Genomic DNA, 19,537 nt, shown 5'->3' with positions numbered 1-19,537 from the left:
ATGCTTATGGTCAGTGAGTCATCAAATGCTTTTCCAACGGTCTGTACAATCCTAACCAGCACAGCCAGCTTCAAACAAACCAGGAAACATATAACTAACAGATTCCACAGGGGGTAAATATGGAACCTGTACACTACAAACGTTGATAATTCATAAAATATAACTGTGATCTGTTGCATAGTGATCGTAACACTCAGATTTCATCTGTACTGCCTTTAAAGTGACAGATTACTACAGCACTCGTGCGATGAGCCTGAGGCAGTCATGTTACACTCAGAACAAAAAGCCCCAAAACAATGATTCGACTCTAAATAATAAAACAAAAACCACCCAAATATACCATTAACAGTGGAATTTGCATTTCAAAGCAATGCCAACATCTTCCATAACCATAATGATAACAAAGTGTAATCCAGTTCTAATATTTGTGCATCCAGACCAAACCTTATAATAATCCTACAAAACAATAAAACAACCTCTCTCTGAAATTCAAATTCACTGTCCACAAATCCATAACCAGGTACATTTCACCTACCTTCTTCAGGAGAATGGTTAGTGGTTTGTTTGTTATGCTATCTCATGCTCTCTGAGCTCAAGAGAGACCGCAGTACCCTCAAAGCATAGTCCTTTGGCTGGTGGCCCTTTCCTGGTCCACTCTGAAGATTGTTCCTGGTCCGGGAATGATCAACCGGCGCTCAAAGCCAGTCAAAGACAACACAGAGATCTAGTACCCAAAACAGAGCAGTCATGGCTACCCTCAGAACCTCACAGCTGGGAGGGAGAAGACGAGAAACGGAGAGAGCAAGCGAGAGAGAGAGACAGAGAGAGAGGGAGTGTGGAACTCAGGAGACAAATGAAAATGCAAGCGAGTGGTACTGTTAGAAGATGGAAAAATGGAGGGAGGGATGAAAATGAGCACCTCAGGACTAGCCAAGCTGCAGTGAACAGAATGCTTTGGGAGAAAAATGACTGAATCTCACTGTGGACAGAAATAGGGAAGCTTAAGAAAACACTGTTACTAGCATCATCATCATCACCACCAGCAACAACTTTTTCAGCTGTATCCTCCACTATACCATGCATAAGATTCATACAAGGTATATAATATTACAGATTATAATAAGATACCTGTAATTATATTCTGCATATTCTACAATTATATTCTATTTATATTATTTTTATATCACTAATTAAATATCAAGTAAAATTAGTAAAAAAGTACATTTATAATATTGACCATGTGTCTCCTTTGTCAGGTCAGGTGTTCTCATTATAGAGTGAAAATTAAACTATTAGTAAATAAAATTAAATAAGAAAAAGCCAAATAGAAACCTTTACATTAGTGGTTTCAGACAAAAATATAAAATTTTAAACAATTTCTGAAATGGATATATGCATGCATATGTAACATTTTTAAAAGAAAAAATTAAAATGTGCACTATCCATTGGTCACGTTGTTTTATCAGTTATACATATATATATATATATATATATATATATATATATATATACACACACACACACAAATATATGGACAGTTTATTTATTTGTAATATTTTGCTGAATATTACAATTTGAGTGAAAATCTCCAAAAATGCACTCCTCCATGAAGCAAGCCAGTGAAAATCAGTGCCATTCACACAGTGTTCTAACATTTTGTTTGAACAATACCATATTGACGAAGCATGAAGTAAAGCGCACACACACACACAACACACATATGCACACCCTTATCGACTGTATTCACAACATCCAATGGAAGAAGAAAATAGGTGAGAAAGTGCAGACTCCAGCATATTTAACTCTCACCGGCTCTGAACAGAAGGCTTGTTTTTGCAGATTCAGCTCTTTCATTGTGAGCAGCGCGTCATCGCCACTGTATTTGTATAGCATTTATCCAACATTAGTAATTAGGGGTGCTCCGATCAGGATTTTTGAGGCCAATCACAGAAAGTAGTATCTGCCTATATGATCACTGATACAGATCTATTTAAAGTCTTCTTTTTATCATGTAGAATTATTTAAAGTGATGATCCAATCAAGATTTTTTGACATTTATTCAGGGCATGTATTTTAGAGATCGACCGATATAGCCGATGCCGATGTTTAGAGGTCAGGGTCAGACGATGGCCGGTATCTTGAAGTTTTCCCCTTCATTTGCATGCTAAAATGTCGCACTAATAATAAGTGTAGGCACAAAATTTCTAAACTTATCATCATTTATTGAGCACTGACTTGAACCATCTCTGGAATCTTAATTTTGTGCACTGCACGGTATTAAAATCAAAAATTTATCCAAAGTTTACCAAACAAATTAATAAACTGACCAAGTATTAAATTATATACATGTCAATCATTTACATACAATTTTTTTTGAGCATTTATCAAGTAGAATTTTTCAAGTTTGTTGGAACATAAATGTAAACACAACATAAATGTATACATTTAAATAAATACAATTTTAGAAATAAAAATCAATTAAACCAAAAATTTAAAAAATAAATATATAAAAAATAAATAATAGTAGTGCTGCAAACACACTAGAAACCAGCAACATTTGTGTTTGGTATAAATGACACAGAACATCTAAAGTGCATTCTAATTTAAAAATTACATCGCAGTTTGTTCATTATTCATTTATTTGTTCAAAATAAAGTACAGTCAACCAAACATATAAAAGGTTACACTGGTCCGTTTAAATAGACCGTAGTATACCGGACCACTCTGCTGTTATGCACGTTTTTGCTCATGTGAAGAGGATGATATTTTCTGTCTAGTTTACATTAAAAAAAAAGAAAAAAAATATTATAGTTTAACATTCAGATACATTGCGAATATGGAAACATTTGGATATGTGCAGAACGAGACGTGAGCAATAACCTCCAAATACATCTAGGCAAACCCGCGCTCGCTCGTCCTCGTATGGATCGGATCATCTTTCAGATCAGCAAAAAAAAAAAAAAAAGGCCAAGACAAATAAACATACGTTTTGTCTTTTTTTAATTAAGATTAAATTAAAATATATGAAATCAACAAAGTGCACATGGCATAATATCTTCTTTTTAACATAAAAGCCGGACTTCTCACCTTCCAGTCTGCTGTGATGAAGTGAGCAGTTACAGAGCTCTCCGTCCCCCTGGACGTCCACCCATCTGGCGCAACGTATGGCGCGCTCTCTTCATTTTATCAAATGATCATAATCACATCTATTCATTTTACAGTCCTGCTATTAGCATTTTATTCAGACTAAAACCCCTTCACATAATAATAATACCGCTGCAGAGGCATTTTGCAGCATTAATTGATCGTTAATTTAAACGACGATCCATCATGGAAATTATCGAATATTGGAATTCCTAAATACAAATGAGTTGGATGGAAAAATGGTTATTGCCTGCATCAAACCATGCTTCCGAACAAATGTCATTCACCGTTCTGGGCAGCTCCAGGACAGCTGTCTCTCCGAGCACGGTGCTGTCTGTGAGCGGGGCGGAGTAACGGAGCCCTCAATCACGGTGCAGTGTTTGTAAGAGCTGACAACTTCTCCACCCCATTTACAGAGTGAAATTCTCTGACTACCTTTATCTCCCAGGGCAGTTGTTGAATCTTCCAAAAGTTTTGGCTTGGGGTGCTTCACATGCAGTGGCAGCAGCAGCACTTTCCACCGCGCCAATAACACGGGGCTGCCCGCCGATGTGCCTGACTTTTAAATCGGCGCTACTAAACACGGATATCGGCCGATGCCGATATATAAAAAAATTACAAATATCGGCCCGATATATCGGTCGACCTCTAATATATTTCATTTTTTGAAAATGAATTCCCCCTTTTAGGAGACTCTTGAGAGAATTGAGTGGTGGAGGGGGGGCATTTTTTTAGACATTTTTCAAAAATATATATTTATCTCACCTAAATCATTTTTGTTTTGAAAATCATGCAATTGTTCCACAATAGCTTACAAAGAGCACAAGCCTTATTTTGTGAGCTTTATGTGAGATTGTAATAAGAGGAGGGGAGTGTGATTGAGAGTGTGATTCTTTTATTTACACAGTAATAAAATCTTTCATAGACGTGTTTTTAAAACACAAGAAATAAGCAACACATTATTTTTTTGAGATCGGCCTTGAGATCGGCGATCAAACATCCCAAAGCGAATATCGGCCGATAGTGAACGGTAGCCATTCAATTGGAGCACCACTATTAGTAAATAATCTTCCTCATAACAAAAACATAACTGAGCATTTCGAGAACCACTATGCTATTCTCTTATTTGTGAAAGATTGATTGATTTTTTCTTAAGTTGCTGTGCAACTGGCTGTTGGACTTTCTGACTGGAAGACCTCAGGCAGTACGGGTCGGCAGCAACACATCCAGCAAAATCACACTGAACACTGGGCCCCCCCCCAAGGATGTGTGCTGAGCCCCCTCCTTTTCACTCTCCTGACCCATGACTCTGCACACCGTCACACAACTATATACACAACTACAACCTCTTCATTAAGTTTGCGGATGACACGACTGTGCTGGGTCTCATTAGCAACAGAGATGAGACAAACTACAGGAGCGAGGTGAGCTGCCTGGCCGGGTGGTGCAGTGACAACAATCTCTCTCTGAACGTGGAGAAGACGAAGGAGATTGTTGTTGGAGAGCACACACTCAACATGTTCCTCTGACCATCAACAGCAGGAACAAGATCCTGGGTGTGCACATCACAGAGGACCTCTCCTGGACTGACAACACCGCAGCACTGGCCAATAAATCACAACAGCGTCTCTATTTCCTCCACAATCTGAGAAGAACCATAGCCCCGGCCCCCATTATGTGCACCTTCTACAGAGGAACCATTGAGAGCATCCTGAAGAGCTGCATCACTGTGTGGTGTGGCGCCTGCAACGCGTCCTGCCAGAAGACTTTTCAACACATAGTGAGAGCAGCTGAGAACATTGGTGTCTCTCTCCCCTGTTCTGCACTGTTTACTTCACTGGTTTGCACTCTATCGGCCATGTGCCTTGTGCTGCTTTACTTATCTTTCTTATTACATGACCTATCTGTATATTTGTATAGTTGTACTTTATATTTTATTATGTGTATTTAATGTTTTACTGTTAGTGTTATCTGTAGACACCAAGGGTCTGAGAGTAACACAATTTAAATTCTCTGTATGTATGTACTGTACATGTGGAAGAATTGACAATAAAGCAGACCTTGACCTAATAGAGATATATTGGCTAGCTCACAGAAAAGCATTTCAATCTGTAGTGTGTATTGAGTTCTGAGATTACGTTTGATTAATTTTAAGCACACCTAGTGGTTGCTAGGGTGTTCTGAGTTTATTTTTATTTATTTATTATTATTATTTTTGTAGGACATTGCTATGCGGTTGCTAGGGCGTTTGATTATTTTAGCACATTGCTATGTGGTTGTTACAGTGTCCTGAGTGATCTTTTAGCACATTGATATGTAGACCATCCAGGTACCTTTGGGATACTAAATTTCAATATAATACGATTGGGGCACACTACTTCTAATTTTGAATACTATTTAGGATAGAAAGTTAGTTAATCAGAACACAACATACTGTGGCACACTGTTAACTATTTGCTGAGTGTTCTTAGTCTTTAAAAAACTTTGCTTCGGTGTTAAGAATGACTTATGTGGTTGCTTATTGGCGTTAGGGGTTTGTTCAAATAATAATGAGGAATAATTTTTTGCAATATAGACATTATGAAGCATTATGAAACGATTTGAATGCATACCTGCCAGCCAATCAGAATAGAGTATTCAGACAGACCATGGTATAATGCATATTAAAGTATATAACCAGTCGGGGACAGCCCCTGACTACTGTGTGCCTGCACTGATTTTGATAGGAGAAATACCAGACCGCATTCACCAGTGAAGTGTAAAAAACTCAATATTTGTAAAACATGACATTCATTTAAAGGTATAGTATGCACAAAATGTTGTCATGACTTCGGTCTGATCAGCGGGATGTTGTTGTGTTTTGACAGTTCACCATGTGCTCGTTGTCTTTGTGGTTCCCTCCCCGTCGTTATCCCAATTACTACATCAGCTGCCATCACACCTGTGACTTGTTTATTACTTAATTCTCCATATTTTAAAGTTCCCCTCGTGTGTAGTCTTGTGTCCGATCAATGTGGTGTTTATGTGCTACGCTTTGTGACCTATATCTAGTCTTGTCGTGCCCTGCTGTGTTTTCTTAGGCTCCAAGCGCAGTTTAGTGTTTTCAGTTCACCTTCTCTTCTGCTTGCTCTCAGCCTCTTGTTTCACCAGTCTTCTGTTCCCGCCCTGATATCACCAGAATACTCGGTGTGTCCTACAAGAGACTCTCTGCTCTGGTTTTGACTCTAGGTGTGTCCCAAATTGTGTATTTATGCACTATTCTACGATGTTTTGTAGTATAAATAGTGCAAGGAGTGCATTCACAAAAAAAAAAAAGCACTTTAAACACCTGGATGATGCACGTAACCCAAAAAAGTGTGAAATGTTGGACACTTCAAGCACTCAATGGTCACAGCTTTAATTACGTACTGAAGGCAGAGGGGCTATCAGACTCTGATTATGAATGACAAAATAACCCATATAATTCATACACTATGCAGTTTTGCACAACCATGTAGTGTATGAGTGTATAGTGTGTCATTTAGGACGCAGCTACAGTAATTAAATCCACTACACCAGCTAATACTCTTCATCAGCGATGCCATAGAAATATACAGAGCTACCGCAAAAATGGAAGTTCAAACACAAAATTCTAAAGATGGCAGCTCACTTATTTCTCTGATGCATAGATTCGATAACTTCTCATTATTGAATCATCGTCATACTCGTCTGCAACCATTGTGACATCACCGTTGTTTTGGAAAAGGATGGAACTTGATTTGCTTCCTAACAAAAGCCCACATCCACATTCCACTCCTCTTTTTCCTCCCGTGTCCAAAGCCCGAACTCAGCTATGTGCAGATGTTTGCTCTCCTCACCCTTTTTCTTAGTGAGCCTCTGAAGGCAGATGAAGTTGGTTCACACCCACTCCCGCTTTCACTGCAACACCAAATATAGCACATAACCCCCCCCCCCCTCCCCCTCCCCGGCTTCTCCTTTTCCCTTACAGGACATAGATCATCTCCCTCTCCGTGCATAATCTTCATAGATTCACTGCATCATGGATATCATTTATCCATCTGACACATTCATAATTTTAACATCAAGATACACCCGAGGTTATCAAACAATACCACCTTGTTGTGAGGCAGGTGGAAACAATAAGTGGACATTAAGACATAGAAAAGGCATAATAGTGTAAAGACAAGCAAACGCCTCTGAGAGTAAAACCACATTGCCGTGGGTGGAATGATGAAGGTGGTCGCTGAAATCGATGTAGTTGAAGAAAAAACAGAGGAGAGAATGAATGGAAGTTCTGTGCTGGTGGAAGACGTTCTGGTCGGTGAGGCCATGGAGATGCTTCCTCCTATATTTGAAACTCAGCCCTAATTCTGTCAGCTCCAAATAACAGCCTCAAACAAAGCGAGCAGTACACATGGGAGGGAGGAGAGGAAGACACAGGGAAAAGAGAGAGAGAGAGATATGGGAAGAGAGACAGACCAGCGTGAACAAAAGTCCCATGAAAAAAGGACAAGTCTCTTGAGATGCTCACATGCAACCCAAACAACAACTGTATCTCAAACACAAAATGAAGCTGAGTAATATTTTCCATCTAAGGGCCATCTAGTGTCTCACTTGGTTCATATTTTAAAATGGGTTTAAACAACACACTTCACTGCTCGTTGTTAGACTTACACCTAAAAAAATAAATAAAATAAAATCAAGATATATTAAAGGTTCATACCAAGAACAATATATATTAGTGTCCACACTAACAGACAATATTAAAACGCTCTGCAGTTTTGTTGTCTGTTGCTTTAAATATATGAGCTCTTTAAAGTCATTGGGTTCTGATTGGCTGTCAGTGTTTTATCAAATTCATCAGCTGGAAAAGAAAAGAAATAATGTTTGTAAGGAAATGTATTTTGTTTTTAGAAATTAATGTACTGATTATGAAGATTCTTTTTGCATTGTTTTCCAATTGAGGACATCCCTGGATGTCCCTAAAGAGAGGTTTTATTTTATTTAGCTCACTTCTGGGAACAAAATTGTCCCCAAACTATGACAAAATAAACTCGCAAACACTCTCTCCCTCTCTCTCTCTCACACACACACACACACACACATACACACACACACACCATCTGCAGGCAGCTCTGCAGTGGAGATGTAACATAACAGGCCAAGTGAGAGCGAACGATCATTGTAACATCACCTCAGCTCACTGCAGATTTTGATGTTTGTTAGGACCACATTACTATTAAAGGAGTAATGTGTAATATTTACAAAGATCTATTTACAGAAATGCAATATAATATAAATATAACTATGATTTCAGAGGTGTATAAAGATCTTTCTTAATGAACCTCTATGTTTTTATTACGTTAGATTGAGCTCTTTCTATCTACATACACCGCGGGTACCCCTTATATGGAAGATGATTAATAGATTTATACAAAAAAAATGAAAAAAATATTTATCTGATACATTTTACAGCAGTTTAATTTAGTGGATGTTTTCATCCACGAACATAACGAAAGGGTAGTTAATTTGCCAACAGTGTATTTTAAATTTTTTTTTTACATTTTCAAAGCATTTTCCCAAAATATGAGTCAAAATAAGATTTGTCACCAAATATCATTCCATTAGCTGAAACACAGAGAAAGTTGTGGCCAAAATAAGACTCAACTTTACCCCTAGTGGACGGAAACATCCCCAACAATGCATAAGGGTTAAAGGGTTAGTTCACCCAAAAATCTAAATTATGTAATTAATAACTCACCCTCATGTCATTCCAAACCAGTAAGACCTCCATTTATCTTCGGGACACAGTTTAAAATATTTTAGATTTAGTCCGAGAGCTCTCAGTCCCTCCATTGAAGCTGTGTGTACGGTATACTGTCCATGTCCAGAAAGGTAAGAAAAACATCATCAAAGAAGTCCATGTGACATCAGAGGGTCAGATAGAATATTATGAAGCATCGAAAATACATTTTGGTCCAAAAATAGCAAAAATTACGGCTTTGTTCAGCATTGTCTTCTCTTACGTGTCTGTTGTGAGAGAGAGTTCAAAACAAAGCAGTTTGTGATATCCGGTTCGCGAACGAATCATTCGGTGTAACCGGATCTTTTTGAACCAGTTCACCGAATCGGCTCAGTGTTCATCTTCAGTTCTCTCTTCACATCAGTTCAGTCAGTGTACTGTTTGAGTAAATGAATTACTCCAGGATATTGGTTTGTCTGAACTCAGAGGGAGTGTCAGCCACATTAAAAAAGTTAACAGCTTAAGTCATTTCTGGATTAATGCGTATTGGAGACACGGACCGTTTAAAACGATTCAGTTCGATTTGGTGAACTGGTTCAAAAAGATCCGGTTACATCGAATGATGCATTCGCGAACCAGATATCACAAACTGCTCTGTTTTGAACTCTCTCTCACAACAGACACAGAAGAGAAGACAATGCTGGATAAAGTCATAGTTTTTGCTAATTTTTGATTTTTCAAAATTTCCATTGCGTTCCTAAACTCAACAGAATTGTGTGTGATTGATTAAAATGCACAACACTGTAAAAACGGCTTAAATAAAATACGGCGCAACATTCGACACTGTCTATTAATACTCACTTTGTTAGCAACAGACATAATAGATTATATTTGTTTGTGCATGGGGCATTTTTTTGTTCAATTAAGTATCATATCCCCATACGTGGCCACAGCCTTACACACGCTCCGCCTATGACTGAGATGTCTTTTAGAGTTTATAAATGCAGTGCTCTTTGCTCGCATTCTGCCAAACCATGCACGCAGAAGCCGCTTGCTTTAGTTAAAAATAACAGTGTTCTGTGAATGTTGATGCTGGGATTTCATAAATTTCACAGGGAAAAAGTAATATAACTAGTAATGTAACGAATTACCTTTGAAGTAAAGTAATCAGAACAGTAACGTGATTACTTTTAAAAGGAGTAATCAGTAATCGGTAAATTGATTACATTTTCAGAGTAAATTGCCCAACACTGTTAATATTACACATTATATATATGGGTTATATAGTAAGATTTGACTAAACCCCTGACCCCCTGACCCAAATGGTACATCATTGTAATGGAGTTAATTATGGCGTAAAAGGGTTGTATAAATATTATAGTTTTGCAAATTAAAAACAATAATTCAAAATTATGGTATACTACAATTAACTGAACATCGATTTGATTTCCAACCTAAATTTTGGATGGAGTAAAGAAGTTTGATGTGGGATATGCCAAAATCGACCATTTTATTGGGGGCATACAGACAACTGATGTAATTAAACTAGCTACTTTTAATGCTAGGTTAACTGTATGTTGGATAATAGTTCTCACAACAAAACAACATGGAATGTATGTGTCTAAAGCTTGAAAACAGTTATAGAACACCAAAGTATAATGTTTTTATGGAATATAGCAGCAAAAAAAAAGAAAACATGTGGTGTGAAAGGGCTATGGAGTAATTGTGGACTGCATGCACTGCCAGAAACATGCATGGGACAAACTCTTAGATTACTAAGGAGAGCAGGAGGCAGACACAGGAGTGAAGCACCCATATATCTACACATTACCCCTCCCTGTGTTTATGGCCTGTGCGTGGCACAAGCGGGGAAAGTGATCCTTAATGATGTTATGGCCATTTGTGAACTGTCAGAGTGGCCATTCTCCATCCATTATTAATGCGTTGGATTTCAACACCGCTCTCGGTGCTACACACCCTGCAATAATATCTCAGCCTTCCTTCACATTTCACTCTGATTCTTTGTGAAAAGCACAGAGAAAAAAAAACACAAACACCCCCAGTATTTGCTCTCAATAGTGAGCAGGAGGAGGATGAATTTGTGTGCGTGTGTGTTTGTGTACGGGAGATGCTGTAAGTCTTTTTCTATCAGATATAAAGATGGTCTTTCAGCCTAAATTTAGCCTATTCCTGTCTGATTATCTGTAAGCAGAACTACAGCTGAACAGACCCAGACTTAGTCCAGACTTTAGACTAGCCAAGCTTTGGGATTGGAGAGAAAACTAAACTAGCTAGCAGGTAACCATATTAACCATAAAAGCATTTCCATTACTTGGAAAAAAGAATTTCTAATTTTCAGTTAGTTTAACTTGACATACTAAAATAACTAAAACTGAAATAAAAATGTATTGAAACTATACAGCCCTGTTATTTATGCTAATGACATCACAACATCAACCTGCTCTCTCATGGGTGTTTATAGTCTACCAGGCTAGATCCAGCTATTCTGGATCAAGCCAATGATCATGCAGCTATTATAAGTAAAAAAGAAAAAAAACACTGCAGATATTAAAAAAAATTTTCCTTAAAAGATGAAAAACCCATGCTCTTTTTCCACAAGTGTTCCTCTTGTGAAAAAAAGAAATGCATTTAACTGTATTGGATGTGCACTTGGAGTATTCTTCATAATACAATTTATAAACCATACTTAATATTAATGTAATAAATGTCCACTTACGTGTACTAAAAGAGAGTTCACTTTCATGACTATGCTTCTTAGTACACTTTTAAGAAGTGTGCTTTGTAATAACATTTAAATGAAAATTTGAATGAATGAAAGTTTTTTAATTTAGATGACTTGCTGGGTTTTTGTTTAATGTGAGACAAAATCATCAGAACTAAAAGAACCAAAGACTTAAACTACTTCAGTCGATGTGCATTGATTTTATTTAATACACAAGTTTCACAATTTGAGTTGAATTACTGAAATAAATGAACTTTTCCACGACATTCTAATTTATTGAGATGCACCTGTATTTTGATGTGTTGACTATCATACTAATGTAAAGAACTTGGTTTGTAAAGAAGAATGTCGGGGGATTTTCGATATAAGCCAAAAGGAGATCCAAAAGGTTTTCCTTTTCTAAAGTAAGGAAACTTTGCTTCCTTTGATCCTTTAAACAGACGTTGGTTTTCATGAGACTCACCGAGGCATGCTTAACACTGACCTCATATGTAATTCCCCCAGAGCTGCTTCCGTTTTACAACAATTATTACATTTTTGAATATGGATATATTCCTTACAAAAGCACATCGATTTACTACAGGAGGCCTTTGTTGTTCACCCCCAGGAGACCTGCGAGACACTTTTTTTATGGAAAGGCACTTTTTATTTCACGTCTTTTGGACTGATGCGTGCAACACCAGCTGACTGCAATGATAGAGCTTGAAAGATCAAAGACAATAATTAATATAACTCTGACTGGATTTGTCTGAAATAAGAAAGTCATATACACCTAGGATGCCTTGGGGGTGAGTAAAACGCAGCCTGATTTTCATTTTGAGGTGAACTAACCCTTTAATATTCACGATTAATTATTAATAATGCTATACTACACTGTGTGCGCTACATGAATAGATTCTCAAACCATGCACACAGGTCGTTTTAGAGAGTTGTGCTCTTACTTTCCTAAGTGATCAGACTCATGTTACTTTCCCATGCTGGATCATCTTCTACATCTACTGTACTTCATATTTTGAATTTACATATTAAAGTGGAACAGCAGAAATCTAGCCTCAAATTTCTATGATCTGTATTTTACCATACCAAAAAAAAAAAAAAAACTGATTTCCACTCAGTGTGTTCGAACTGGGATTTAGTTATGCAATGTGTGTTTAGTAAGGTGTCAGAAAGATAATGAGTAGCACAGCAGCGCACTCAATGCCTTCTCGTCCCAGAGTGTCCTGAAGTGCTCTGGAGTGGGAGGGGCTGGAGGACGTATGGACCTGCGCGTTATGTAAGACTTCAAACAGAAATACTGTGGCGCTACCATGCTACAATAATCCTGTAATACATTGATATATACTGCAGTAATATTCCTCATGTTTTGGTCTGCTGCCTCGAGACTCATATTTTTACTTTTTCTTCTCAGAGTGGATGAAGAGAGAGAGGAGGAATGACACAATGCACGGAACTGATCAAATGCAAGCAAAACAGAAAGTGTGTGTGAGAGAAAGGCTTATACCTGCAGTTCTATATATGCTTTTAATCAATATTCATTTTTATGTAAAAATGAAAGCCCTAGAAGTTGCCCCGAGTCCACATATGAGAGACGGTTCATGTGGGGTGTGTTTTCATACAACGAGAAAGCAGATGGGATCGGATAGTCTTGAAATAGATCCACTCAACAACAGCAGCAGGTAAATGCCACTGTTTCTCCTGCAGAGATGAGTCACAATCCAGCAAGACAACCCCACCCGAGTCAGAGCAAAGATTTCTGGAAGTCAGCGCAGGGAAACAAAAACAAAGACACAGCTACAGCCCCACAAACGGCTCCAGTCAAACATGAAATAAATAAAAAATCAGAGACCCTAACCCTTGTAAGCTCCTAGAAACAGAGATTGCTTAAAGAATATAGAGTAATGTTATGCTTATCTTGATTTAATCATCATATGTTTATTATTAAGACGCAGTGTGTCATTTCTGCATAGAGAATTGAAAAATAAAAAGTTTATTTTTATAAATATCTTCAAGATTCAATAAAAGTAATATTTTATAGATTACAATTTTAATAAATATCGCATTATATAATGGTATAATGTAATATTGAACACATTTAGAGTATACTCCAATTTAAAGGTTAGGTCAGTTTTACATTTTTAAGAAATTAACATTCTTTATTCAGCAAGTATACATTTAATTTATTGAAAAGATCAAATTAAATCCAATCGATACAAAACATTGCTTGCAGTAAATCAGAATATTAGAATTACTTCTGAAAGATCATGTGACATATATTAAAAATATATTAAAGTAGAAAGCAGTTGTTTAAAATTGTATAATTTGTCACAATATTATTGTATATCCTGCATTTTTTATTCATTTTTTACTAAATAAATGCAGACTTGGTAAGCATTAGAGACTTAAAAAAAAAAACCATAAGAAAACTTACATTTCTGCATCAAACTGAATTACAAAAATAAAAACTTTAATTAATAAATATTTTATTCTATAATTGTAATATAATATAGATATAATTAAGATGTTAATCAATATAGCATTATATAACAGTAGAAGTTTTACCAGTGTCCGACATTCGAGACATTTCAATTACACTACCATTCAAACGTTAGGTCCTTTTTTGGCTTTGTTTATTAATATTTTTTATTCAGCAATGGCAAATTTAAGTGACAGAAAAGTATTTGTGTAAAATAATGTTGTTTTGTTTGTTTGTTTACTTTATATTCATCAAAGACTCTTCAAAAATGAACTTACATGAAGCAGGACAAAATGTTTCCATCACAAAAAGATAATAAGAACTGTTTCTTGATCATTAAATTAGCATGATTTCTGACGGATCATGTCACACTGAAAACTGGATTTTTAATCAAATAAAGCCCAGGAGAGCACAATAGACTTTCAAAAATATTTAATAATTTTACCAAACTTAAACAGTAGTGTAAATGTGAATTAACAATTGCAACCCATTTTTCCATGATCCACTGTGTTTCATACTTTTAGCCATGACTATATTCAGAATGCAGTGTAAACCATCCTTTTACAGCACATTCACCACTGTCTTATGTACAGGTCCTTCTCAAAAAAATAGCATATTGTGAAAAAGTTCATTATTTTCCATAATGTAATGATAAAAATTTAACTTTCATATATTTTAGATTCATTGCACACCAACTAAAATATTTCTTATATATTTTATATATACTTAAATATTTATTGTTTTAATACTGATGATTTTGGCATACAGCTCATGAAAACCCAAAATTCCTATCTCAAAGAATTAGCATATCATGAAAAGGTTCTCTAAACGAGCTATTAACCTAATCATCTGAATCAACTAATTAACTGCAAAAAATTCCTGAGGCTTTTAAAAACTCAAAACCGCAATCATGGGTAAGACTGCCGACCTGACTGCTGTCCAGAAGGCCATCATTGACACCCTCAAGCGAGAGGGTAAGACACAGAAAGAAATTTCGGAATGAATAGGCTGTTCCCAGAGTGCTGTATCAAGGCACCTCAGTGGGAAGTCTGTGGGAAGGAAAAAGTGTGGCAAACAACGCTGCACAACGAGAAGAGGTGACAGGACCCTGAGGAAGATTGTGGAGAAGGACCGATTCCAGACCTTGGGAGACCTGCGGAAGCAGTGGACTGAGTCTGGAGTAGAAACATCCAGAGCCACCGTGCACAGGCGTGTGCAGGAAATGGGCTACAGGTGCCGCATTCCCCAGGTCAAGCCACTTTTGAACCAGAAACAGCGGCAGAAGCGCCTGACCTGGGCTACAGAGAAGCAGCACTGGACTTTTGGACAAATTTTGCATGTCATTCGGAAATCAAGGTGCCAGAGTCTGGCGGAAGACTGGGGAGAAGGAAATGCCAAAATAACCTGAAGTCCAGTGTCAAGTACCCACAGTCAGTGATGGTCTGGGGTGCCATGTCAGCTGCTGGTGTTGGTCCACTGTGTTTTATCAAGGGCAGGGTCAATGCAGCTAACTATCAGGAGATTTTGGAGCACTTCATGCTTCCATCTGCTGAAAAGCTTTATGGAGATGAAGATTTTGTTTTTCAGCACGACCTGGCACCTGCTCACAGTGCCAAAACCACTGGTAAATGGTTTACTGACCCATGGTATTACTGTGCTCAATTGGCCTGCCAACTCTCCTGACCTGAACCCCATAGAGAATCTGTGGGATATTGTGAAGAGAAAGTTGAGAGACGCAAGACCCAACACTCTGGATAAGCTTAAGGCCGCTATCGAAGCATCCTGGGCCTCCATAACACCTCAGCAGTGCCACAGGCTGATTGCCTCCGTGCCACGCCGCATTGAAGCAGTCATTTCTGCAAAAGGATTCCCGACCAAGTATTGAGTGCATAACTGAACATAATTATTTGAAGGTTGACTTTTTTTGTATTAAAAACACTTTTCATTTATTGGTCGGATGAAATATGCAAATTTTTTGAGATAGGAATTTTAGGTTTTCATGTGCTGTATGCCAAAATCATCAGTATTAAAACAATAAAAGACCTGAAATATTTCAGTTGGTGTGCAATTCAATCTAAAATATATGAAAGTTTAATTTTTATCATTACATTATGGAAAATAATGAACTTTTTTCACAATATGCTAATTTTTTGAGAAGGACCTGTATGTAAGGATTCCATAATGTACGTCACAGATGCTTATTTTCAGGTACGTCATCACAGCACAGTTTTAAATAACACAGACAGAGCGTGGAGATGAAACATTCACCAGCAGCTCCACTTCAAATGAGCTCCATTAATATTTTACTCTTTGAATATTTTAGGGACTGTGATATATCTGGGAGAACATTGAAACTGCCCCGACCTCCTGGTCATGAAAATTAACAACCCCCTCAATATGCCATCTCTTCTTTCCACACACACACACACACAAAAACTCTGTTAACACATTAAACGCTGCATGGCAAACGGACGTCCAGATGGTCAATGTCCCTGTTAAAGCTGGTCTGTAAACTTGTCTTTGCTTGCGCACAGATGAATCTGGAGTAGGTATCTAAGGGTGGCACATTTCACAGGCTGAATATAAAGACGAATGAGCTTCTATGGTGTGCCCAGAACAAACCAAAGAATTTGGGTCACTCATTACAGAGGAAATTAATTGATGTAACGAGGGAGTGTCATGGAGAAATTCAGTGCGCTTGTCATAACCTATTTTTTCCTTTTGGTGTTTTCAAGTAATGCATGAAGATGCTGCAGGAGAGTGATGGAGCTGCCTCCATCTAGAGGCCACGTCTTAGATAACAGCACACAGGAGACGGTGACATTAGGGTAGGCTGCATGATTACACATAAATACGTAACACTCTACACAAGATTTTTAGATATGTCAAAAACTGAATAAATTAACAAGGACACTTATAGTCACCCAGATAGAAGAGACTTTTAAAAAGATTAATCTTATAACAGCAACAGCAAGCAGTCAGTTGGCATTAAATATTGACTCAAATCTTGTAGAGTTGATTACATGTGATAAACTTATACTGCAGTAAATGGGTTTGAAATAAAGATCCCATTTAATATCCATATGTATAGGGTACATATAATATCACATAATGAAATATGAATCAAAATAGAAAAATAAGACATTATTGGATGTACAAAATATAAGAAGGCTTGCATGCTGTCAAAACATGTGGTAAATCTAGCAACATTTTCTTTTTGTGTGTGAATTTATACCACTTTGTGTTTTCCTACCTTGGCATTAAATTACAGTTCTTTTGATACAATGGCTCAGGGAGTGATGCAAATCTGACAACTTTCTGACCAACATAAATCTCAATATTTATTTTTCTCTTTTGAAAAGTCATAGAAATGCTATCATGGATATTTGCTTTTGCTATTGGTGCACATGAAGACGCAAAAAAATATATTTGTTGTTCACCACTATAGAACTTCACCCAGCTATGACGATTTCACTTCTGAGGATCTCAGAAATTGACAAGACACCTGTTGATTACAGCATCTAGAGAGCCACGTCACCTGGTCAAACTACACAACCTCTTGCACTACTACAGAAGTGATCCACAGAGTAACCACTCAAACAATCCCACATGAAACAATACTGTATTTAGCATATGTGTGATTAACGCTATGGAGGCGACGACTGATCAAGCGGAGTCTTACCTGTCGTTTGATGAAGCTGGAGGTGGTGTCAGACGAGGTGCTGCCATCTGAGCGTTTAAAACGACCCTTGCGCTTCGGCAGCTTTCGTGGGAGCTATATGGAGACGACCACATCAAAACAAACAGTCACCCGGTTACACTGACATAAGACACAAGATGCCTTATAAATAAGACACACTTTGTTGCTGTCTGCTCTTTATAAAACAGCTGATTTTGTCTAGAGTTGGTAAACTGGGCTTGGACATCAGATGTGAGTGTGTCTGGAGCTTCAGCAGCAGATAGATGAATGTTCACATTATAGGAAATGGGTCTAGAGTAACTGCAAGCTCTTTTAATAGTTGAAAGTACTAGTAAAATCCTAAAATATGAAATATAGATATAAAGTTTGTAACTGTTCTAGTCCTTTAATAATGCACCTACACAGGAACCTGGCTTTTTTTCTTAAAAATGTTGCCAGTTGCATAAACTGCTTCTAATTTGAATCAGAAAGGTAACACTGATAGTTGGTCAAACTAGTTTTTAGGACATTTTTTACGTAATGGCTGTATTTATGCTACTATCTACTACCGTCAGTCTACTCTGCACTGTAAAAAAAATAAATAAAAAAACCTTAAAATTTATGGTACAAGAACAGCAGCTGTGGTTGCCAGAATTCTGCTGTAAAAAATACAGTAACAACATTTTAGCTATTCCAGTTTTACCTTAAATTTCCAGTTAAACACCATAATTTCATTAACTGATATAATGTTAATATACTAACCTACTGAAGTACTGAAATCTGTTTTGTTCCTTTGTAATACTCTGATAACCACCAAATGCAGATGGTGATAAGAAAGCCACATGATGAACCAAAGTCCATCACAAACAGCTTTTAAATAATAAGATACATAGAAGGTGCACAGTGTCATTCACACAAACACTAAACACCATCATGGTGAGACTCATTATGCAATAAACATTAATTTAACATTATATGTTACATACAACCCTAATAAACATAACCGATAAGAAAACAAAATAAGAAGAAACTTTTATTTCAAAGAAAAAAAATATTTTTTGTTTTACAGGAAATTACCGTTAACCATTTAACAGGTTTGTACTGTAGCATTTTCACAGTTTTTTACTGTTAAAATCCCAGTATTTTTTTCTTGTTCAGTAACAAACGCTTTAATACATAGAAAACGTAGCACATTAACAAGCTGGAGATTTTGTATAAATTCATAAGAAAATATACGATTCTTACTCAAATAAGTAAGCATGATGAGCATGATCATACAAAAACATATGAATGAGATTATACAAATTGGCCACCAATTCTGAAAAATACAAATTGTCATGAGATCGTGTTGGAAAACTGAGAGAAGCTGATTTTGAGCTGATGACACCACCATTTCCCAAAACTCCTCTTAACAAACTTAAACTGGTATGACCAGCTAGTATCTGGGTTTGTTGCTGGTCCATGATGGTCTACCAGCTAATGGCCATTTTGGACAACTAATAGTCAACTCAGACCTTTCAGAAACCAGCTACCATCGTCTAAAACACATTAACTAGCTTAGTATGGTATTTCAGGGAGCAGGCCTTGAGACTTTGGTTGGCTACAGGTGACCCAGGAGACCCATGACTGGTGAGGGTTCACCACAAGAGAGATTTAAAGCCATTTATCCACACTACTCACACAAAGAAAACAAGTGTTTAGACTGATAAATGAACACTGTGTCTACAGAATGAAGGACGAGGCCTTGGTCGCGGT

General features: G+C 37.2%; 1 protein-coding gene across 2 annotated transcripts in view; it reads right to left on the bottom strand.

Moving 5' to 3' along the window:
* The window catches only part of LOC127944565 (voltage-dependent L-type calcium channel subunit beta-3), a 38,896-nt gene that overhangs the window by 18,711 nt on the left and 648 nt on the right, over positions 1–19,537 (bottom strand). For both annotated transcript variants that reach the window (XM_052540589.1, XM_052540590.1), the window contains exon 2: positions 17,786–17,878. In XM_052540589.1, the coding sequence (XP_052396549.1) occupies positions 17,786–17,878 (93 nt within the window). The remainder of the gene's footprint in view (positions 1–17,785; positions 17,879–19,537) is intronic.

The sequence above is a fragment of the Carassius gibelio genome, chromosome A23 (assembly GCF_023724105.1).
Source record: "Carassius gibelio isolate Cgi1373 ecotype wild population from Czech Republic chromosome A23, carGib1.2-hapl.c, whole genome shotgun sequence".
NCBI lineage: Eukaryota > Metazoa > Chordata > Actinopteri > Cypriniformes > Cyprinidae > Carassius > Carassius gibelio.
The sequence above is the reverse complement of the archived record's forward strand: the minus strand, read 5'-3'. Positions and strand labels throughout refer to the sequence as shown.